Genomic DNA, 25,361 nt, shown 5'->3' on the forward strand with positions numbered 1-25,361 from the left:
GAGGTCATTATACATTAATTAGAGAGACAGGACAGAACCACTGCTGTTCCAAAAGAACACAAAGGCCCATCTCATATTTACCAAAAAAAAAAAAAACATTTTGATGGTCAAAAATACTGGTAGGAACAACCAATTATTCAGTTTAGTGGGTATTTACTTTTTCATACTTTTCTTCCCTCATCATTGCAATCATCATTTCAAAACTACTTTTTGGAGTAACTCAGGATATCTTTGTCTTATATTAATATCTATTTGAAACATTTCAGTGGGACAAAAAGGCAAAAGAATCAGAAATCTGAGGGGGTAAATACTTTCTGACAGCACTGGCAATGCACCATCATGGAGGATCTACATGTAAACACAGTGATGAATCAGTCAGAAGCTCGGCGATGCTGAATGGCTAATCTATACGGAGGCCAGGAAGCACATTTTTGCACCAGAGTCATCTTGTGGGATCAAAAACAAAGAATTGTTTTAAACTTGTGCTTCTTCTCCATAAAATCTTTTTTTGTTTGTTTGTTTCACAGTGACTTTCTTCTCTGTTTCCAGACCCTGTAGTAGTTGGGGGATAAATGTCCAAAAATCCTCTTACAACATTGAGATCTGATATAGAAACACCACCATTCTGATATGAATGAAAACCCTGGAGTTTTCCTCCTGTTTCATATTATTTTCAATTTTTATGTTTTCTTTTAATTCATGGACCTTTACAGCCTTTTGGTAACTTTGGTCGTTTAACTTACTCAATAAAAGGTGGATTTATCTTTCTCCCAGTGTTTTGTTAATTTACTAACAAGCATCTTTTCAATTTTAGACCCTACATCGGCTGAGGAAACAGTTAATGAACTGAGATGTTTCTAAAATTCAGAACAGAGTGCAAATTGTAATATTATATTGATTATGATGTGTTCAAAGAAAACCCAACCACCTCTCACCGAATCAAACCATGCATAAGTGGGAAATTAAAGGAGGTTTGGTGCACATTTCCCCCTGATGCCCCCTTAGATAAGATCCAGTAGAGGTAGACATAATACCATGCAACCGGAGCATACATCCCCGCTAATACTATCCGTCCAATAAAATCCCCATAAGCATGTGACCACTGAAGTACCGCTATGAGCGCAGCACAGTCTGCAAAGGCAGATTACATAGCTGGGTGGCTATATTACACCATAACTGACTTTAGCAGATGGGAGAAACATTTATGAAACAGATAATGGTAATGGTGCACGCTAAAATTTCCCTCATATAATCGCTCACGCTCCACATGACTGATGGCAACGGGGAAAAAGCTGTTGCAGAACCTGGTGGACCTGCAGCAGATGCTGCGAAACCTCTTCCCAGAGGGCAGCGGGGAGAACACTCCATAGTGGGGGTGTGAGGGGTCACTGATGAAGTTACGGGCTCGTGACATGCAGCGCTGAAAAGAAATGTCCTTAATGGAGGAAGAGGAGCCCAGATGATCCTCTCTCCTCACCACTCTCTTCACATTCTTCCTGTCGGAGGCGTTACAGCCTTCACACCACACAGAGAGACAGCTGGCCAGAATGCTCTCTATCGTGCTTTTGTAGAAGGTCTTGAGGATGGGCGGGGGCAGGTGGGCTACAGATTTACATGTTGCTCCAGAACTCACAGGGAATTTAATTGTGATCGCAGTTAAATGGTTTAATCCCACACATGCTGCAGGCACACCAGAGCACGCAGGTACAGCTGGGCCACTTGGCAAACAAGGACGCGGAGCAGTTGTGGTATACACCATGAGTGCACTGTCCACACAGCGTTTCTATTCTGAATGCCGTTCTTGTTTGACTGGACGTTGTTCCAACCTTTTGCAATGTGTCAGAATCACTCATTTGTCCCATTTTGTGTTGTAGTCGCCGCCGTTTAGTTAAACCAGTTCCTGGAAATAGTCCCAGCATTAGGCTGTGCAGGAGGCTCGTTTTCCAGCAGGCCAACAAAGCTATGCTCCAATAAAGGGTTAACTGAAAAAAATTCAAAAGCCTTCCAGCATAGGGTACCCCCACGGAGCCTTTGATGTATTTATGCATTCAATTGTCATAGGTGCAATGCTATTAAAAATATTGTTAATTTCAAGTAATTACCTAGTTTGTGTGGCGGTAATCTACTAGGGATTGGAAACTCCTAAAAATAGTAGTTGTGGTATAATCAGTAACACCTTTTTTATTAATATTTTAGCTTTATTTCCTATAACACACTACCTATTACTACCTGTAGGGTCATGAACAACCTGGACGTTCTGGAAATGATGACCTCAAGAGGTGTACTTCTGAGTATTAAAAGGAAAATCTAAAATTTCCTACTGAAGTGACTCGCACCTGCGTTTTAAACAAATAGAACCCCACAAAAGTGGTCAAACAATAAATAGATCAAAAATTATCCACTATTCTGTGTTACCGAACCCCCCTGGACCAGCCGTCTATGTTTCCTTTGTATTTCCACAAACTTGCTTAACTTGGACCACTGCTGGGAGTTCTCTTGCATGTGGGTCAGAAGATTCCCTCGAACTGTGACAGACACAACCCTGGAGGTTAAGCGTAGAGTTCAATCTAAACATAACGAAGGATGTATTTTCAAGCTGGTGGTTTAAAATACATTATTCAGAACAAAATAAAAAAAAACTGTTATAAGTAGTTCACTGCAGCCATTTCACAACAGCTGATAGGTGCATTTGTATATTCCTGGAAGAATCCGGGTGAATACTTCCTGAGCTCCTCTACAGGATCTATAACGCTTCATTTTAAAAGCTTTTTGCTTTTAGCATTATAAATAACTTCTATGGAAATGAAAACATCTGTTTTATTTGGATTTAAGTAAAATAAATAAATTTTAAATGCAGAGAAACAAGCTTGATGCAGTCATAGACCACTTTGTTGTTTTTTTGTACTAATGTGGCATAGATTAGTTAAAAGCAAGTTTATTTTGGGTTACAATTTAAAAATAGGGCTGTTGAAAAGATTCTCTAAAGTGTAAAAGGGTATTCTTCGGAAAATGTGACTTATTTGAGCATATGGATCAGCACGCACAAGGCAGCTGGACCAGATAACAGCCCTGGACACGTGCTAAGGGCATGTGCGGAGCTGCTCGCTGGGGTTATTACAGACATTTTCAACCAGTCTCTTGCCCAAGCAGCTGTACCAACATGCTATAAATGCACTTCCATTGTGCCAGTGCCAAAACACTCCAGCCCAAAGAGCCTTAACGACTATCGCCCTGTAGCACTCACACCAATCGTAATGAAGTGCTTTGAGCGGCTGGTCCTGGCACTCCTAAAAGACTGGCTACCATCCACATTGGACTCACACCAGTTTGCATACCGCAGCAATAGGAGCACAGAGGATGCAGTTTCCATGGCACTGCACTCTGTACTCACACATCTGGAAAATAAGAACTCTTATGCACGAATGCTGTTTGTTGACTTTAGCTCAGCATTCAACACTGTCATCCCGGTTAAGTTAATAGCCAAACTTTGAGACCTGGGCATCAACACCTCCATGTGCAACTGGATTTTGGGCTTTCTGACCAACAGACCCCGGAATATCCAATCAGGCTCCAACTGCTCCACGTCCATCACACTCAACACTGGTGTACCACAGGGCTGTGTGCTAAGCCTGTTTCTCTACTCCCTCTTCACCCACGACTGCAAGCCTGTTTCAACTCCATCATCAAGTTTGCGGACGACACTACGGTGATTGGTCTCATCGCCAACAACGAGGAGACAGCCTTACAGGGAGGAGATCAAGCACCTGGCTACATGGTGCACTGAAAATAACCAGCTCCTCAAACACCACCAAAAAGAAGGAGCTCATTGTGGACTTCAGAAAAGATTCAACAGGCACGCATGACACCATCCACATCAATGGAATGGCTGTTGAGTGTGTCTCCAGTTTCAAGTTTCTGGGGACCCACATCTCAGCGGACATGTCCTGGTCTACCAACACCTCCTGCCTGGTCAAGAAGTCTCACCAGCACCTCTTCTACATGAAGACACTGAGGAAAAATCAGCTATGCTCGACTATCCTGGTGAACTTATATCGCTGTGCAATAGAAAGTATCCTGACCAACTGTGCAACAGTGTGGTATGGGAGCTGTACTGTTGCAGAGCGCAAGGCACTGCAGCGGGTGGTGAAAGCCACCCAGTACATCCCTGGGACTCCACTTCTCACCATTGAGCACATCCAGAAGAAACGCTGCCTACATCGAGCTCGCAGCATCCTTAAGGACTCTTCTCACCCAGCCCACAGACTGTTTTCTCTCCTGCCCTCCGGCAGGCGTTTCAGGTGCCTCCGGACCAGAACCAGCAGACTAAAGAACAGCTTTTTCCCCAGAACTGTCTCTTTATTGAACTCTAATCCTCACTGACAGACTCTCCTCTCCCTCCTCACACCTACCTTAATTTTGTTATTCTGTTATTTACAAGACTGTTCACCTGCACTCCTGACTGTTACCATTGTAACAACTGTTTACATGCATCTTGCACTACTCACCATGACTGAATATTGATTTGCACTGCTGACTGTGTTTATTCATAGTACCAATTGTTTACATATACATTTGCAATACAGTACTTTAACTGTAATATGCAATTACCTTCCACTGCACTTTAATTTAGGTAGCTTCTGTCCAAACTTTATTTATTCCTTTTATAATAATAGCTACCATATCATGCTTACAATTCTGCCTATAGTAATAGCCATCTTTACATATATTCATAGTACATGTAAACTGTTATAATAACAATCATCTGTATATTATGCTATTGTACATATCTGTAAAACTCTATTTATGGTACTATCCACCTGTATATTATATTCGGTACATATCCAGCTGTAAATTTAGTTCACAATACTAATTATCTATATATACATATCTGTATATATCTGTAAAACTCTATTTATAGTAATATCCACCTGTATATTACATTCGGTACATATCCAGCTGTAAATTTAGTTCACAATACTAGTTACCTATATATTATATTCATAGGACAAATCTATCAGTAAAATTCTGTTTATAATAGTATTCATCTCTATATTTATTCAGTACATATCCATGCCCTGTACTTATGGAACCATTATTTATCCTGCACTTGCTGCTATTGCACTTCTGGTTAGACCTAAACTGCATTTCTTTATTCTACATTTAAACCTTGTACCTGTACCTGTACCTGTGTCATGACAATAAAGTTGAATCTAATCTAATCTAATATAATATAATTGAATCTAATAAAAGCATATAACATCATATAAAAGCATATAAAACATGTTAAACCTTCATAAAAGTGTATAAAAATGGATCAAAGTTAATACATTCCACAATGCATTTATATTTAGTCAAGTCGATTACTGCCATGGTGTTTTCACAGTTCTGCCTAAAAAGTCGATCAGACAGCTGCAGTTGATCCAGAACGCTGCTGCCCACGTCCTCACTAAGATTAAGACTAAGCGACCCAATTCTGAAGTCGTTACACTGGCTTCCTGTGTCTCAGAAAATAGACTTTAAAATAATTCTGTTATTTTAACAGAGAACCCTTACAACATGCCTCTGTCTCTGTGAGGCATGTCTCTGTGTTGCCCTGTGATAGACTGGCGACCTGTCCTGGGTGTACCCCACCTCTCGCCCATTGACAGCTGGAGATAGGCACCAGCACCCCTCGTGACCCCACAAGGGATAAGCATGTTAGAAAATGGATGGATAGATGGGTTCACTCAATGAAAGACTTCAGAAGCATCCATCAAATACACAAGGACAGGTCAATTTCTGGCCTTTCACAGATTCACCCTTTCCTTAAGTCACTACTATGCATTGGTTTTGAAAACTGATTTTTTTAGGAAAAAGATATAGATACTTAGTCTACTAAGCAGGGGATTGTTAGAATGTTTGATAAAATACTGGTCAGTCCAGTCAGCCAACAAATATCCAGTGAGCTCACATTTTCAGCCTTGATCTTAGTTACTGGGATCAGCAAAATACATTCAGTCTGATAGTATGGCATGGATTATAAAGCCACCATACTCTTTACAACACGGTTCAGGATGCATTTGGTGTCCTTGTGCACACACTGGCTCCAACATCGAACCACGGTGACTAAGGGCATATGTGATGACTGAGTATCATTCCATGTGAGTGCTTCACTTTATAGCACAGATGGTATATTACTTCTACTTCCTGTATGTTACAGTTTGAAAGAAACACAGATACTCCAATTTTGTATTTTCATTTAAAGGAAACAAGTGATGCTTGCCTCAACTTAAAAGTACACCTAAAGTAGCAGGTAATTTGCAACATTGATAAGAATATCACAAAAAAGGCATAGCTGGTGCAATACGTCCTCAGAAATAGAAGTCCCAACCTTCCCTTTGCTCTGAAAACTGCTTTCTGTTTCTGATAAAAAATTATTTGTGCCCTGTAAAACAAACATTTGTTTAAAAAAAAAACGATAATTTTGGAATGAAGCTATCTATTTAGTCTTGACATTAATTCTTCACAAAATGAAATGGGTCAGCTCTTTACTGGTAATGCCTAATGTTTTTCCTCTAATGGTATCTGAAAAATCTCTTGTGAGGAAGTACTTCTCTTTTTGTTTCTACTGTCCAATTTATGCATTCAGCCTTTGTAAGACCTGTACATGTAAATGGTTGTTGGCAAAATGCATAGGTCAGGTGTAAAATAATGTTGCTTTGTCATAAAGGTCGACTCAAGCGGAAGGTTTTATGATATTCTGTAATATGCACAGTGTTGAATGAAGAAATCTGGCTGGCAAACAACAATTTGGTGCATTACCGCACCCAACCGAAGGGTGAATCAGGAGAGACGTGCTCAAATTCCCTACACCAGGTGTCACCAACATGGTGTCCACAGGCACCAGCTAACCCCGAAGGACCACATGTGGAGCCACTAAGCTATATTATACACTGGAGTGCTAATAGCCCACTGTTAGAACGAGTCACTTTGAAGCCACCAGCCGCCATATTGGTACTCCCTATTTTCCCCCAGTAACTAGGGAATATGTGCGCTACAGCATCGAATAACAAGGATTTTTTTCATGTCCAGGGGGAGCTTAAAACTTTTAAAATGTCAAATGCCATATACTTTATGTTATGTTCTAAAACTATCAAGTACTGAGAAAGTCATGTGCTGAAATATATATTTTGCATTTTATTAATTTAAATATACACATATAACATTTATAAATATATAAATAACAATATACAAAAACATATATGTATACATACACACACACACACACATATATATATATATATATATATATATATATATATATATATATATATATATATACATATATATATATATAATATGAATAACATGTAAAATATTTCAGCACCTAATTTTCTAGTAGTTGATAGTGTTAGTACATCCACTGACTGTAGAATTACCTGTGAAACGTTTTCACTGAGCCAGAAAACTGCTTGTTGTTGCAACCAAATCCTATGGGATTCTGTGAGAGTAGGGAGGAGCAAGATGGCGGCCAGTGACTTCAGTTTTCGCCAAAATCAGCACTCCAGTATATAGCTCAGTGTGTGGAGCCCACTACCCTCAACCCACCAGTGAGCTGCAGCTTAAATTTTATATATTGATATATAACAGTGCCATTGAAGTAGCTCTCAGTTTCAAAAAGGTTGGTAACCCCTTCTTAACCCTCACGCTTTCCCCCTGAAAAAAACTATATTATTTTTAACCAATCCAGTCACAATCAAATAACGAAATCTAATTTAATAGCTTGCATCAAATGTGTATTTTAGCGCAACGTCTTAAAAACATTCTGTCAGTTTATTCATTTTAATTTTGTTCTAGTCCCGCAGCACGAGCGCACTAAACCTGCTTGTTGTTGCTAAGGCCCCTCCTAGCATTTGATTGGCCAATAGCCAGACTCATCTTGCTCCTCATTGGTCACTTTTTTGTCAACATTAGGGAGTTTTTTTTTTTTTTTTGTGCTGTCTGGTAAGCTAGTTGCACAACGACATAAAACACAGGAAGTCTACCAGGTTAATGTTGGCATTTTTTTTAGATGCACAATCCAAGGCTTTCAGTCGTAATTATTTGTATTAGATTTTGCGTAAAACCTACTGATTCTACAAGATGACAAAGGGAATACGTCGCAGGCCGTGATGTATTACGCCAGCCCGCATGTACTGGTTTTATTTTGAAAGCGTTGACCAGAAGTAGGGCAGCGGCTCTTCACCTTGGTTGACGTGTAACACAGGGGAGAGGCGTAGGGTGAGGTCTGTTGTGGCTGTGAAAACAAAGGGGGAAATGAGGGAAGTTAAATGAGGGAAGCTTGTAATTTTTGACCGGTTCGGAGCTTTGTTAGTCCCGGCGAGCTGCAGCTCTCTCGAGTCTGCCTGCGGCGTTAGCCGTTAGCTTCATGCCGCTACACCAGTGTACGGCCAAACCGGCGTCTTTGTCTAGCGTCCTTATCATGCTCCGTTTGTCCGCCTGAGCTAAAAACGTCTTAATAGAGCCGACCAGAGCAGGTCGGAATGAGCCCTCTTTCCCTCTAGAGATGTATCATATCCCCGCTGGATGCGTCCCGTTCAACGTCGACCCTGCGAACAAGTAGACGAGCCAGCCTGACAAATGGCAGCCCAGAGAGCTAAACCGGCGGCCAGCGGGGACAGCTCCCTCCGGGATGGGAGGAGTAGCGCGGGCTGTCCCGCAGAGGCAGCGGCCAACAGCCGGGCGTACAGCCTGGATGAGCTGGAGACCATGGCTACTGTGGGTAAGTTTACACACGGGGGGGAGGGAGTGTCCCAGCTGGAGTCAGGAAAAGTTGTTTTGTTTTGAAGATTCCCTTCACAATATGTCCAGATCGTGTGAGTAGGTTAATAAATAAGAAAGTTTCAGCCTTTAAATGCCCAAATGATGCCTGTTCGACTTTAAATCTGACTAAAGTTTTCCCGTTTTTGGCTCTATTAGGGTTACCGAAATTACAAATGCAGAAGTTTCCACCCGTTTCCTCAGTGTTTGAGAGAATCGTCGCCTTTTAAACTTCCATCACACACACCTTTTCAGCTCTGCCTGCCAACCTTCAGGACCGTCCGATGGCCACTTAGAAACAGCTGTCCGTCATGTCGCCGAACGGTCCTAGACAACATGATGCTGCCACCACCGTACATTACAGTTGGGAGTGTGTGCTGTGGCTGAAAGTCGTATTAAAACCACAGGGAACTGGCTTTGTTAAAAATATTTAACTGGCGGTAAAGCAGAAAAAGTTGAGTCGGTTGTAACGTCAGACGAAAATGCAACGTGTCTCTTTTAAGCATTCTCTGTAAATACCTGGCTCCAACTGAGTGACGGGGCGTCTGTGTTCATAGGCACTTTGCAGCAGAAATCTGTCACCTTTGTGCAGTGACGCCTTACCGAGCATAGCAGATGTGTCGTGGATATCATAGTTATATACTTTGACTGGCTCTCTGTGGGGAAGTACCAAGATGTACAAGCAATGCTTTCAAACGTCTTCCTGCTCCAGTTCGTTCATTATTTCTCAATCGCTGCACTTAAAACGCCTGGTTAGTCACATTTATGGACCCGGTCCGACTCAACGGGTTGAATCACGGTGCGTGTAACAGTTTTTTGTTGCGCCGTCCTGTTCCTTGTGAGGGTATCTGTTTAGTACCGTCTAATCTAGAACCACCTTCGACTTCCTGGTCGTAAAATGGTCCTCAGCGTTTGTATCCCGACAAGAATCCCGGTCTGAGCTGGCGGATCCTCCCTGGTTTCTGTCATCCTGCGGCCCACGTCTCGGCGGATTTCACAACAACGTTGATAACGCCTTGCCAGGACGGACGTTTCCTGATGCGGCGTCCGCCTCTACTGAAGCGCCGTGCATGAGAGCTCCCCTTGGCCCTGTCCCGCTGCTGATAGTTGCGCTTTTATCGCCACCGCCCGGCTCCCTTCGACCTACTTAATTTTTTTTTTTTTTTATCTCTTTTCTTTGGGTACATGTTGTCGGGATAAATCTCCAAGCTGGCTGTTTTTTGTTAAGCAGCAATCTGTGTAATGCATCCTCAGATCTGCTTTGGACCCACCAGATGGAAAGAGGCTAGAGTTCACTGAGACCAGCGGTGATTTTTGCACCGTCTGTTTGTGCCCTTTTAAGCGTTTGTAGCTTGAAATGTTTAATCCAAAGGCCTTCAGATTTCACCCAAACATTAATCAGACAAATAAAATGGGGAAAACCAGAAGAGCTACTGTTTGCTTTTGACTACATGTAGCCCACGTATGGAGAGCGAGCAAGACATGTGGAGGAAGGTGCTCTGATCAGAGGTGACTGACTCATTTGGTCTACCGCTGCACATCGCCCTGAATGCACCATTCCCCACCAAGAAACCCGCCGGTGGCAGCATCATGCTGAGCTAGAGGGAGCTAAATCCAGGACTTACCTGGAAGAGAAGCTGTTAGATGCTGCTGGAGACATGGGACTGAGGTGGACGTCGAAGAGACGTTAACGAGCTCAAGCTGTAGCTGAGGATGGTTGGTGGAGGAATGGCGACCCTCTCCGCTTCTCACGATGGCTTTTATTCAGCCACTCTGGAGGGTAGCTTAGCATGCCGGCCCGGCTAAGGTTACGCCACTTCATCTCAATCCGATTTAAGTCTGGACTTTGACTAGGCCGCTCCCTAAGAGGCCACATTTTCTTCTCGAGCCATTCAGAGGTGGACTTGCTGGTGTGCTTTGGATCACTATCCTGCTGCAGAACACGGAAGTGTGCTGGAGCCTAAGGTCACTAACTGATGTCTGGATGGTCCTCTTTCCTAGCCTCGTGAGACCATCCTGAACTCGCGAGCTTTCAAGGTTTCACTCGCAGATCAGTCTGGCTACTCTCCGTTAAAGAAAATTTGGAGCCGTTCACCAAACGAACGTCCAATCAGCGTTGGCTTTGAGGCGGGTTGAGGTGTGACGCAACGAGAAGCGCGACAGTTCAGTCTAAAGAACATGGCGGCTTCAGCCGATGAAGCTAGCGTTAGCGTGGCTATCGAGCAAGTTTTATCGGAATTACAGAGTATTTCTTTGCTGAGCTAACGAGCCTTTACCTGCAGCAGCAAGAGTAGCTTGGCTTGTGGTTGTGTTTTCGTCGTCGCTCGTAACAGAGCGACAACGAAGCATGTTGACGAGTACGTCATATGCTTCGTTGATCTGATTGGTTTATTTGGCCCGTCTATCACCAACATAGGCCAATCAGCTAACCAGTATTTTCGCCCCTTCCCAAAATTACTTCAACGGAAGGTTTCCAGATGGATATGCGAAGCAAATCTATCTGGCGGCGTCAGGTTACCGCTTTCCCGCTAGAGAGCTGAATTTATGGTTCCATCAGTCATGACCCGTCGTTTATGCCCTGAAGCAGCACAGCAGCCCCAGACCATCACACTGCCTCCACCATGTTTAACTGCAGGTGCGACATTCCTTCTCTGAGATGTTGGATTAGTTTCTCACCCACCTACCTAAAAAGGGTCAGTTTTTGTCTCATCAGTCCACAAGGTTTTCCTCCAGAAGTCATGAGCATTCGTAATATGTTTTATTGGTAAATGTGAGCTAGGTGTTTGTGTTCTTTTGGGCCTGTAATGGTTCTGGCGCTGGACCTCTCTCCCGGAGGCCATTTTTGCCCATTTTGTTTACTTCTGAATCATGACCCCTGACCTTAACCGAGGCAAAGAGGCCTCCAGAGCTTTAGATGTTGTTCTGGGGTCTCCTATGACATCCTGGATGAGTAGGTTGACCATTCCTGGGAACATTCTCCACTGTTCCGTGTTTTCTTCAATGTTTTGGTTCTATGGCGTCCCAAAGCCGTAGAAATGCCTCTGCAACCCTCTCCAGACTGATGGATGTTTTGAGATCTTTTATCCTGCTTCATGTTGCCAGACGGGTTCTGTTTAGAGGATTTATTTATTATTCGGTTCTAATAGTCACATTTCTCAACTGAAAATACATACATTAAATGCATAAAACGACATCAAATGAAACACATTGACAGCTGTATAAGAAGGTAAGGCAGAAATTTGAAAGATCATAGATAAGGGGTGTCCAACCGCTGTTCTTAATGTCCCGTGTCCTGCATGTCTTGTGTCCCTGTTCCATCACAGCTGATTCAACGTCTGAATGGCCTCCTCAGCCTATCATAGGGTTCTGCAGGAACCTGTTTACTACCCTTAAATTGGGTTCAGGGGAGCGTAACCCGTTAAACCTCTAAAACCTGCAGGAAAGGAGACATTGAGGACCGACCTTGGACATCACCTCCTTAGATAAATTCTAGCTAGATTTACTCAGGCTCAGCAATCTTCAAGGACTCAGGCCGTCCGTTCCAAATGCAAGGACCCCAACAATAAAGCAACACATGAACTTATGTTTTTAATCCCATTTAGGGATGTTTTTAGTTTTATTGGTTATGCATGAAAGGCACATTTTTCACAAATCCACCTTTTGATTCATGTGTGATGGGCAGGCCACCGCTGCTAATCCGTTTCCTAAATCTGAAACGGATTGCTGACGAGCTGTTTGAGTAAACCCATGGAAGACACAGAGATGATGCTAACTTCTAATCCGTGGAAAACACCTCCTGGTTCTCCAGGGCCCTTTCAATTTCAGGGAATTGTCTGAAAACGAAAGTGGCTGTCGAAGGCCTGGCATTCCCTTGTGTTCGTTGGTTGACAGCAGTTGGAGGTAAGATGCGTTCATGCTCAGACATGCCTTCAGTCAGTGGTTACAGTTTGACTCTGCTCCGTAATTACCACTCCGGTTTCCAGAGAATCCAAAAGAACTCAACGCTTATGTGACTCATCGTCATTACCGTCTGAATGAGTCGTCCTTGCACGTGCTTACTTCATGTTTCAACTGTTGCAAAGGCTTTCAGATGGTGCTGAAAGAGTGATGTAGTAGATTAAAACAAGCTGCCAGGTTCAGCCAGAACTGGTTGGGAAATGGACCGTAATGTGTCAGCTATTGTGCATCACTCCTTTTTGTCTCTGCTGTTTCAATCAGCATCCATCTATATTCCTTTAAAACAAGGACGCTCTTTCCCATTACCCATCACCTCCATTCTCTGGGAAAGGGCACGTTCAGCCTGTCAGACTTCAGCTGAACCACCTTTCAATTACCGTTGCAGCTCCTGGTCTTTTACAATGTGTCTCTAAAGCTTTGCACTTCCAGGCAATTCTAAAGAATGTGTCCCTTAGTGTCTCTGTAAACTGTAATGTGACTTAGTTTCTGGTGGTGTGTTGGCTTCCTCCTCTCCTAGTGGCCTTTCAGCCCATGTCGGTTCTGGACCTTCATCAGTGTGGCTAATGGCTGTCTAAAACCTTTTATCTGAAGCTTACAAAGCAACAACCTCATTATCTGAGCTTTCCCAATTGTTTAAAGGCACATTAAACTTAGCATTTGAAAACATCCTTAAATTTAAAGAAATTCATGAAAACGCTGAGATTGTTTTGGTAATTAAACAGAAATACTTCCCAGCTGACTTACAACGGGAAAAGTTTAGTCTGATTTAATGTCAGACGAGTGAAACATGGTGATGTGGCTTTGTAGACAGTGGATGGAGATATCTGGTTCCTGGCAGTCTGAAGCGTCTCAGTCTTAAATTCAACTTCCTTAAACTTGTGGAGACAGTGTGAACTGCAATAATCCGTTACACATAAAAGACTCTTAAAGGAAAAGTCTGGTCAAAATCAGAATTCAAACTGCTGGAAGTATTTTAAATATAAAACTGTTGCATACTGTTCAATAAATGATACGTTTTTTTAATTAAGAGTAATTTTCATTTAATCATGTTCATGTTGAGGCGTCCATCTTGGTCAAGAATAGTACTGTCACCTACCAGTTTGTGACGTCACATCGCGGTACTGGCTGTTGAGCAAGTTCCAAGGCTCTATCTGTTGTCTGTCATCACATGTTGTTATCGGGGAGTAAAAACCTCATCTTTAGAACCAATCTCTGCTCAAAATGGTGATCTGCACCGCCAAATCTACTTTCAGCAGTTATCAGTTATTAAAACTGACAGCCCTACTTCTAACAGATATTGTTTTGGTCTGCAGACAGTGCTCAACAAAAAACACCTAGTGGTGAAGTTTAGCTTATTGTGCCAATATGGAGAGATCCGCAGCGGACAGCAGAGGCTTTGTTCCCCTCGCTTCTGAAGCCCTGACTTAGGCGCATGCACGGGGAAATCTACACGGTTTGCTTCTCTTTGTTTCTCGTACTTCCAGATACATGGTTTTTACGTTACATATACACAAAAGCACTTTGTTTGCTAACAAATAGAGCCAAAACTAAGTGTAAAACACAGAAATAAAATATAGAAAGCCAACACTGTGCAGTATTTTAATCGGAAAACCTTTCAATACAACCAGATTGAACTACGGGCATAGACATTTGTAAAGTCATAGTACGTGACTGGGGATCTTTAAATGATTCCCATCTCATTCTAGGGCTACACAAAAAACAAATAGTATTGGCAATTATCAAGAAAATAATCAATAAACAAGGGGTAACTACTAAGTGTGGATGTCTTTCTGCTTTGGGTTGATTTCATAGCGCTATTCTACCAAGCTACCGAGGGGAAAAAAACGGTAGTTCGTTTTTTCCATCTCAGCAACAGAGTTTTATTGAGAAAGTTGGCTTTATTTTTTTTTTCACAACAGTGTGAACGGCCCAATTCCGATCTTTTCACCCCCAAAAATCCGATTTGTGCCACCGATTTGTGCCACCAAAGCGTCCACTGTCTGAACGATCATGTCGCATTTCATCCGACTTTTATGTCGCTCGCCTCGCTGTAGTCTCAGCACAAACTTCGCTACAGCAGTAGCATTCACTGCTCTACAAAAGGCCACTGTTAATAGCTGAGCCATCTTACTTTTCTTCGTCTTGTTCCGATGTTGTCTTAATATTTTCCGCTGGTATTGCTCAATGACTTCATAACAACACAGAGGCACTGGGATCCACTATTACATTTGTTTTTTTGAATGCAACTTTATTCAACAGTTCTAGTAACAATTACACCTGTTACTACTTCCATAAACGGTGGACAGATGTGTGACGTCTACATTTTCCTTCTGCACATGGGGTCGTGAACCCTGGTACCAAACGTAGACAAGTTTTCGCGTACATCCGTTTCCCTGGACAATATTCTCAGGTCAAAAATACACAGAGCGTTGGAAGAGATGCATTGTGGTGAAGTAAGGTTTAGATTGGGAACTTATTCAATTCTTCTAGAGCATTACTAGTTTGTATGAAAAAAAAAAATAGATGTTTAGCCAAACCACTGTGTGAAGGTTTATTTCTCTTATACTATCTCTTCCCAATGAAAGCCAAAAACCTTAAGTCCAATTCAGTCATCTTTATTTCAGATTGAAACTTCTGTTTCCAGGGACTTCTTGTATACAAAATCCATTATAAACCTGAAGATTCATGCATTTTTGCTTATGCAATGGCCTTTAATCTCAAAGGAAAATACTGTAGCTGCAGCTGCACTGGGACTCTTATGCAGACTGAACACAAAAGGTTATGGAGTTATGATACCACTGAGTAATACCACTGCATCCCCTTAAGCCTCTAGTGTCGCTAGAAATAGAAATATTCTGCAGGTACATTTAGCATTGTAAATTATGATCCTAACCTGGTACTGTATGGAGAAAAACTCAACATTAAGCACTTACAGCCCACAAAACCCGAGTCTTTTACCTAATAGGAAGGTGTGCAACAGCAGAAAACATTCACACTGTGCTTATCAGCCCCTAAAAATCTATTCTCCAATACAAAATAATGCTTTAAATTGAAGCAGATTCATATGTTGGAGGCATCTAATCAAAGCATAGACCTAAATCTAGCAAATCATTTTTGGCAAGAATTCTACACGGGGGTCATTCTTCAGCCAGTCTGACTGAGCTGGAGCTGTTTTACAAAGAAGAAAGGACAAAACTTTGAGTCTGTAGCTGTTTGAAGCCGGTAAAAACTAGGGGTGGGCATTTTTTGTATTGCTTTACCGTTATGGTGAAAGACTTCTTATCGAGATAAGAACTTGACGTTTATCATGACATTAAATTCAAATCTGTGGTATCTGAGAACACCAAGAACTGCCGGTATTGTCAGTTTTGTAATTGTAATTGTTGCTAGTTTTTGCACTTTGGGTTTCTTGAGAGCTGTAATAAATATCAACAAAAATCAAATTAATTGTAGTCACTGTGTGGGGTTTAATGATAAAAATCACACTACTTTATGTAGCTCAGGGTTTCTCCCAGCATATTATAGCCAGTCTAAATAGCTAATGTGCTAGCTGTTATTAGCTTGACGCACAGTACGTCCACGCCCCTCCCTCGACACCGACCGCCATAATAAGGCTATTTTCTGGGGGATTCCCTGGTATTTAGTGTCCTGATGAAATCTATTTTGAATTTTGTTTTGATACATTATATTTTTAAATGTATATTTGTAAGCATGGTATTTGTGTTTATGGGGCTATAATAATGTTACATGTAGTCACAACCATCAGTGTCAAAAAAAAAGACTGCACGAAGCTGTAAATATTCTTTTATTATCGTTATCACAATAATACCACAATATATTGTGATAAAATTGAAAGTCCGTATCGCCCCATCCTTAGCAGAGACTAATGCTGTCGACAGTAGCAGCTGTAACTACAGCGAACGGTGGTTCTACAAGGTAACTCAACTTCTTTATGTTGTCATATTATGTAAAACCCTAATATAATCCATTAAAGTTTGTTGCTGGTACGTTCCAAAAGTTCCAGAGATGAGAATACAGCTACAAGACTTAGGAACATGGTTGTCTAGTGGATTTGTAACTTAGAGATGTTGTCGCCATGATTGCCCCCGCATACAGAAAGCTAGTTTGGGCTGACCAGAGAGGTGAACACCACCCCGTGAAGTGAGTCAGCGTCCTCTTTGTTTCTGCTTAGTCTGTCAGACAATGCCACGTCACAGCCTGGGTAGAGAGTCACAGGATCTCCTCACGTCTTTCTTCTCAGTGTCCAAACACAGGCTGGCCTGGTTCTGGATGTTCTGAACTGGTGACATTGTCACGCAGGGGCTTACTCCATATGCTTACTTGGGATTGAGGTCTTCTTTTCTTTTCTTTTTTTCCTCAGGTCTTATTTTCACCTCTCCACTTCAGATCTCAGAAGTAGGGCTGGGCGAGTGTGGCTTAAAAATAAAATCCCAGCTTTTATTATACCAAATTTGATTAATTGTTTTTTTTCCACCCTCCTTTTTGTTTCACAAAAATAAATTCAAGAAATTATTTTATAAACTTTTTCATGTCAAGCATTTCGTCTGGCAGTTGACCTAAATTCAAAATACAACTAAATATAAGCTGTGAAACATGCTTGTAAAACAAGATGGTGGCCCTGCTGTTGTAAACAATGAAAATATAACTAAATGTTTGCTGCTAGTTGTATTACACATTCAGATTCACCTCACTTGTGTAATTTCAAACTAAACTAAAAAATAAAAAGTTAATGAGTAAATGCAAGTGTCTCTTAATATTAATGATAATATAATACAATATATTTTCCTAAACATATATTCAGCATTGTCTGCTAATCTACCCATGGAAGCCCAATGAGTGCATTGGCAAAATAAAATCCAGATTGTCCTAAAATTAAATCTTAAAAATTGTAAATTTAAATTAATCGATTAACTTGATTTAAGAGCAAGTGTTTATTTTTGTTCTTTTAACATGGTTTTGGTAAAAAGTCGGTTGAATAAAGGGTTGAGTTTGAATTCAGTGTTGTTGTTTTTTTACCCAATTAATAAAAAAGAATTACCTGTCATAAAATGGCCAGGGCTGCACTTAAAATATATATTTAGAGTTTTTGTTTTTAATAATTATTGATAACTATCAATCTGATCTATTGCAAATTCTAAATAATTCTTGCTGGGATCCATTTCTGAAAGCTAAAGTATCAAATGCAAACCAGGGACCGCCTGTGCCATTAAAATGGAAGGCATACGCGGTGTAGTGTGACGGGGGTATTGGTTTTCAGTCAGACTTTTCTGGTGTACCCTGTATCGGGTATCCTTGGGTCTCGTGAGCCGAAGTTCGGTCTGGCCAGCTGGGCTAATGTCGAAATGTCTTTCTTTCTTTCACTTGACTGCGTGTCATCAGAAGCTCTGCACCATGCTTAGCAGCATTTCTGCAGTGGTCGGCCCAAGAAGGGAAGTGCTAAAAGCTGACATGTAAGGGCCTCACCTGACTGCAGCTTTACACTGCTGGTGTCGCTGCTGAGGCGCCAGCAGACCTGAGACAAAGGTTGATTGTTGGTGTAGAAGGAGCAGACGGGCAGCATATTTTGGACCGAGAGTGGCTGTTATGTCACATATTGTCATCAGCAGCTAACGCTTCTCTCGGTGCTTATCGGCTCCGCGGGGCTGATATGCCAGACGCCTCTCTCTCTTTCTCTCTCTCGGCTCCTTGTCGTTTTCCTTCCAGACCGAGGCCGAAGGCGAGGCGGCACAAATTCTAGTGATTGTAGCCCAGGTCGGCAACTACGTTTACCTTTTTTTGTTGTTATGACAAGTGCTCTAAACTCAATGGGTCAGGATTAACTGGGATACTTTTATTGTTCCGATTTTATACTTTCCAAAAAAAAAAGGCTTTATCACTGATATGTACGCAAAGAGCCTTCAGAATATGAGCAATGAAGACGGAAAATAAAGTCAAATGGTGCCCGCGGGCAAACATTCATAGAGGAGCTGCTCATCATTCCAGCAGTGACATCACAAAGGGGAGCAGCGCTCGTTCTCTGGAAGACAAATGGCGTCGCTGGCAAATGCTTTGAATTGACATCAACACTCACTGTCTGCTTGGCTCTGATTCCTTGCTCTGAACTGTACTGCTCATTTCATCACCATATGGGAGGTTGTTTTATTGCTATAGTGGTAAAAGTGTTACCTGACTCCGCCAGAGAGATTTGCTCCGCATATCCATCTGGAAACCTTCCGTTGAAGTAATTTTGGGAAGGGGCGAAAATACTGGTTAGCTGATTGGCCTATGTTGGTGATAGACGGGCCAAATGAACCAATCAGACACAACACAAACACAACCACAAGCCAAGCTACTCTTGCTGCTGCAGGTAAAGGCTCGTTAGCTCAGCAAAGAAATACTCTGTAATTCCGATAAAACTTGCTCGATAGCCACGCTAACGCTAGTTTCATCGGCTGAAGCCGCCATGTTCTTTAGACTGAACTGTCGCGCTTCTCGTTGCGTCACACCTCACCCCGCCTCAAAGCCAACGCTGATTGGACGTTCGTTTGGTGAACGGCTCCAAATTTTCTTTAACGGAGAGTAGCCAGACTGATCTGCGAGTGAAACCTTGAAAGCTCGCGAGATCAGGATGGTCTCACGAGGCTAGTAAAAGTGACAATCGAATGGATTAAACAAATGATCAGCCTTTTGAGGAGTTGATCATGATAATTACATCCAGGCAAATGTTCACTAGCTGAGAAAAACATTGACCTAGCAGCAAATGTAACAATCAAAAGCGTGCTGATCACTAGATTTTGTCAGCATCACGATAAATCATATTTCTTATCAAAATGTATTTGTTTTACCTCCATAATGATAGAATAATTGTCTTTCCCTGCTGACCTGCTATAGATGTTTTATGGGTTGATCCTCTGAGCAGATGATGTAATAAACACATCTTTATGTCAAATATTATTATTATTATTTTTTAAATGCCCAAAATACATAATTGACATCTGCAGTACCTGCTGTAGTCACTCGATGGTTAGCGGTCCTTGAACATTAATAGTAACCCTGTTTTGGGGGTTAGTTATCAAACTTGCCTGAATTTTCGTGACCTCACACTTATTTTCATTTCATTTTCATTTAATCACGTTTATGTGGAGGCGTCCATCTTGGTCAAGAATAGTACTGTCACCTCCCAGTTTGTGACGTCACATGGCGGGACCGGCTGTTGAGCAAGTCCCAAGGCTCTATTTGTTGCGTGTCACTATGCGCTATTATCCAAGATGGAGACGACCAGTGCTCTATACGAAGCAGATAGTGATGGATTAATTAGCGACAGTAATGGGAGTCATCATCATCTGATAGCAATATGGATTTTTTTAGAAGAGTTTCTTGACAGCAACTGGACTTTTGATGGAATCCAGCAATACCAGTTTGAGCCAAGGAGACCAAAAAAGGACGATGTGAGTTGAATCTGTCTGCTGCGGCACCACATCCGTCTCCCTATTTTTGTGTTATTCTTCTCAGTTTGTTCTTCTTGCCGATGAAATATCCCAGTGTCAGTATCAATTAAAATTAGTGCTGTCAGTTTTAACGCGTTAACCATAACGGTGCCTTTTTTAATGCGCGTTAACAGCATTACTGTTTTTTCCCCACCACGTTCTCTGGACTGTTTGTTTTTTTGTTTTTTTTTCCCCTCAGCTTACGTTGTTCCAAAATTGCTAGAGACTTGCATAAGAGACCCGTGCTCACTGTTGCGAAGCCCACTTATTTTTTGCGACTTTGGGCTTCTTTTTTCTAAAGTCGCTTGTTAATTTCACGAGTTGCGGGTTGCAGTTTTGGGCTTGTTTCTGAAAGTGAAGTGGATTGTTTTGGCTCTAAACTAAGTGACACTGCTGATCTTCAGACACCACGGAAATATCCCTCCGCCTCATAACGCACTGAAGCTCATCCTGCCATAGGAGCAGAGTTGAAATATGTAATGTTTTTTCCACTTTTACCCGATGTAACATCAGTATCAGTGATCAGTAACCGGTATCAGTGATCGCGACGACAATTTATGTTTTTATTTCTTTACTGATTAACGCTAAATTCATTAAATCACCACGAACGTATTAGTTTTAGTTATAGCTAATGATCCACTGAGTTTTCCTATTTGACCGGACTTCCCCTTAATAAAGGATCCACGATTAGTTGAAAAAATTTACTTTATTTGAGAAATATACATTTTAAATGTAAAAGCAACACAATAAAAATACTTAAGCTGTTTAGTTTTTATAAATGTAAGTAAAGTATTACTACACGGACGTCGCCATGTTGTTTACGCTGCTATGCATTTTGGATAAATGACTTATACTAGGTCCTTCAGCGCTACCTCCGTCCAGCCAAAACAGCAATGAGTAACGATAAAAGCCTTTTCAGTTTGAAGCGGAGCGCGTGGAAATTCATGACAATATAATGATAAAAACGCTGAATGTCACATACCACTCGTAGAACTGTGGGGTCCAGGAAGTAGTGCTCTGTGTCCAGTGTCGGGTCCATTTACACTCAGGATCTGATCGGGCTGGTCTTCGGTCTGGTTTCGGGTCTGTGATTTCACATTTGGTACCGGCAGCAGTGACAGTACATTCATTATTTAAAAGGACTTCAGGTGTTGCCTATCTCTGATGTTTCTACCAGCCTCATTTGCTTGTAAAAATCACTCAAAGTCTCCAATGTGGATCCTTCGGAAGTTGTGTCTTCTTCCAACAGCTCTTCTTTTTTTTTTTCACCTCACTTATTCAATTTGTTTGTTTTTTAATTACAGCCAACAGCAACACCATGTGGCATTGTCTGAATTTACATCAGTGAAATGCAATATGATAAAAAGCAATTTGGATAATGTAAACTCTCCTGTTAACTCTTTAGGTTACTGTCCAGTAGGACCTAACCGCGTCATCAACCCAGCATGCATTGCACGGGTGAAAAAATTGTGACCTCTGCGGGAGAAAAATATAACAAAGAATATACAATCTTTTAAATAATTATGAGTTTTTACGTATCATAAACAGCTATTTGAAGTTAATAGGAAAATGACAACATATTTAGGCCAACAACTAGTCATGGATCCCCTTTAAGTACAAAAAAATTCAGTTTTTGTGTCCGCTGACCAGAGCCCCCTCTTCCACATGCTTGCTGTTTTCCCTATATGGCTTATTTGTTGCTTGTCACAGAGCAGTATTTATACCACATGTAGGTGCATTCTTCTTTGCTAAGGTAACACCAGGGCTATCAGAGCAGTAGCAGCTGAATATAAATGCATGCCACACTTTTCAAATTTGTGTCATACCGGATAGTTGTACTAGACACGTATCACTGTTGAACACTGAGAGGTAAAGATATAAGTATTTGTACAACACAAACCTGACATATTAATTTTGAGCACAATGGTACATGATTTACATGCACTTATTAATGGTGTCAACTTCTCTACCTCAGGAACGGGGACGTTCGGCCGAGTCTTCCTAGTCAAGGACAAGAAAAGCAAGGCCTTCTTTGCACTAAAACAGATGAAGATTTCTGATGTGATCCGGCTGAAGCAGGAGCAGCACGTTCACAACGAGAAAGAGGTGCTGACAGAAATCAGCCACCCTTTTCTCATCAGGCTGTGAGTACTCCCAGCACGTCACATCTCATGCAAACTGTTTCATGAAGAAAGCAGCAGCTATATTATTGGGAAAAGGGACATCTAATGAATTCAATTCAATATTATTTATATAGCGCCAATTCAGAACAGATGTCATCTAAGGGCATTTTTGGTCAAAAAGTTTCATATCTAAGGAAACCCAGTAGATTGCATCAAGTCTTGACAAGCCGCATTCAGTCCTCATGAAAGAGCGTAGAGCAACAGGGAGAGTCGTCTGCATTGTTGATGGCTTTGCAGCAATCCCTCATACCGAGCAAGCATGAGGCGACAGCAATGAGTAACATTATGACGATAATTTTTGATGAACTACTTCACTTTTTCATAAAACGGCAGTCAGAATATGACCAGGTTTCTCTGTGGTTGAGAATGAAAACTCAGGTTTTGTCTTTATGCATGCCATTATTTGACATCAGTGCTGAGATGACTTGCTTGCATCAGGGGTTTGATCCACCAACATCTCTAAATGTATTTTTAGGATTCGAGTTTACATTTTGTTAGCCCATTTCAGTATATTGCACACAGAGTTGAGAGCTGCTGCACATTTCCCCACCCACAGCTGGCTATAAGCCTCTGATCTAATCTGATTTCACCACTCATCAGACAGCACTTTACCACTTTCAGCCTCCAGCAGCGCATAATCAACTATGACATTATCTGACAGCTTCTGGACCCACCATGATGATCGCTTCCTCTACATGCTGATGGACTACGTCCCGGGCGGAGAGCTCTTCAGCTACCTACGCAGCCGCGGGCGATTCAGCAATGCCACAGGCCTCTTCTACACCTCTGAGATTGTATGCGCCATCGAGTATCTTCATTCGAAAGAAATAGTCTACAGAGACCTGAAGCCCGAGAACATCCTGCTAGACTTTGAGGGACACATCAGGCTGACTGACTTTGGCTTTGCTAAGAAGCTGTCTGATAGGTAAGAGTTATAAGAAATCCCTATGTTTGCAAAATAATTAAGAACGTCATCAGCATAAGGTGATCTCTGGTCTTCAATGAGGTTGTAACAAGATCTCATGGCACAGGGTTTCCTGGGTTTCAGCTAATGGGTGCAGCTACATTCCTGAATAAACTTTTATTTCAGTCCTGCTGACAATATTGTTATATAGGAGAGTTTGCTGAAATGAAACTTTTAATAGTTAACAATGTATTGATGAGTAGAAAGTTTCAGTGCAGTTCTAGTTGATCATCACACAGCCTTTAAAGATGTTGGAAATTCATTATTTTTCAAAATCTGAATGAGTACAGAAGTTTGACAATTGAACGCATATTTTTTCCCCCCGTTTTCAGACTGTGTATTGTTTTTGTTTTGCAGTTTATTTAGAAAGTGTGTGATCATACTGTAGGGAACATACAAACAAGGACTTCAGGCGAAACCTGACCAGAAGAACAGATCTTCTCCAGTTAGTGCTACTCAAAACCCTAAACAACACCCAAACCAACTCCCCACACTGACAGAAACAGGATAAAATGCTTTAAAGGCAGCTCATGTCTACAGCCTATGTAATTGATACCAATTATATATTGTACAGTACTTACAGTAGGCCAAAACAATCAACTTCACAATAAACAGTGGTTTGGGGACGGTGGGGACAATGCAGCTGGTAAAAAGCATCACCCGATGCTGGGTGACGCTTCTTTCTGTTCTGCCAGGTGTTTACTAGGAACCACTCAGCTGCAGGCTTGTTTCAGGGGGATACCGAACAGTAGAGGGACCAGCAGGGAGAAACCACTGAGCTATATAATACACTGGAGTGCTGATTTTGCCGAAAAACTGAAGTCACTGGCCGCCATCTTGCTACTCCCTACTCTCACAGAATCCCATAGGATTTGGTTGCAATAACAAGCAGTTTTCTGGCTGTGTGAAAACATTTCACAGGTAATTCTACAGTCAGTGGATGTACTAACACTATCAACTACTAGGAAATTAGGTGCTAAAATACAATATACAAAATATATGTTTTTGTATATTGTATAAATGTTATAAATGTTAAACATATATATTTAAATGAATAAAATGCAAAATATTTCAGCACATGACTTTCTCAGTACTTGATAGTTTTAGAACATAACATAAAAGTATATGACATTTGACATTTTAAAAGTCTTAAGCCCCCCCTGAACATGAGAAAATCCTCGTTATTCGATGCTGTAGCGCACATATTCCCTAGTTACTGGGGGAAAATGGGGAGTACCAATATGGCGGCTGGTGGCTTCAAAGCGACTCGTTCAAACAGACGGTGATTAGCACTCCAGTGTATTATATATCTCAGTGGGAGTAACCCAAAGATCTTTAGTTGATCAATCTCAGACCAAACAAGGTACAAACCCAGGGCTGTGGCATTATTCCTTTAGCAAAAGGCAAAAGATAATTTACATTTCTGGAAAAGTAAAAGGAATTTTACCTCTTTATATTTTAGATTTTTCTTTATAAAACAGATACAGTTTTCATTTTGGTTTGCCACAACACAATTTAAGTTTTGGTGCTGGTTGTTGATCATTTTGTTTTTTTTAATTATTAATAGATGAAAACACATTTAATTTCAAATCAAACAGGTGCTCTTCATTTCTTTTATGATTGCTAGACTCTTCTTCTGGGTTTTCAGTTTCAACCCTAGGTTCTTGAACAGGGTTCAGTTTAGATGCCAAACATGGAATTAAAATTTTTATTTTTTTTATTTTTTCATTTTCTGAACTGAAGGTTATTGGTCATAAACTGGAATTTATGTAAAATACTCAGATTTTTAGGAGAACCTTGATTTGTTAGATCAGCAAAATGTGTCATGGCCACACTAAACTTGCTGGTTTAGGTCCGTTAGGATAACCAACATTGTTTATATTTGCTGAATGACTGAATAACGACAAAGATAATTTCTTTCTCTTCTAATTTAGAAGTTTCCATCTATTTCCTCAGTATTTGGTAGAATCA

At 41.3% G+C, this 25,361-nt stretch overlaps 1 protein-coding gene across 1 annotated transcript in view; it reads left to right on the forward strand.

Moving 5' to 3' along the window:
• Positions 1 to 8,013: 8,013 nt before the first annotated feature.
• prkx (protein kinase X-linked) overlaps positions 8,014 to 25,361 on the forward strand; it is a 45,178-nt gene continuing 27,830 nt past the window's right edge. Inside the window, exons 1-3 of the mRNA XM_036127893.1 lie at positions 8,014 to 8,761; positions 22,219 to 22,387; positions 23,088 to 23,351. Coding sequence (XP_035983786.1) covers positions 8,620 to 8,761; positions 22,219 to 22,387; positions 23,088 to 23,351 — 575 coding nt within the window. The 5' untranslated portion in view covers positions 8,014 to 8,619. The remainder of the gene's footprint in view (positions 8,762 to 22,218; positions 22,388 to 23,087; positions 23,352 to 25,361) is intronic.

This window comes from Fundulus heteroclitus, chromosome 24, assembly GCF_011125445.2.
Source record: "Fundulus heteroclitus isolate FHET01 chromosome 24, MU-UCD_Fhet_4.1, whole genome shotgun sequence".
Taxonomy (NCBI): Eukaryota; Metazoa; Chordata; class Actinopteri; order Cyprinodontiformes; family Fundulidae; genus Fundulus; species Fundulus heteroclitus.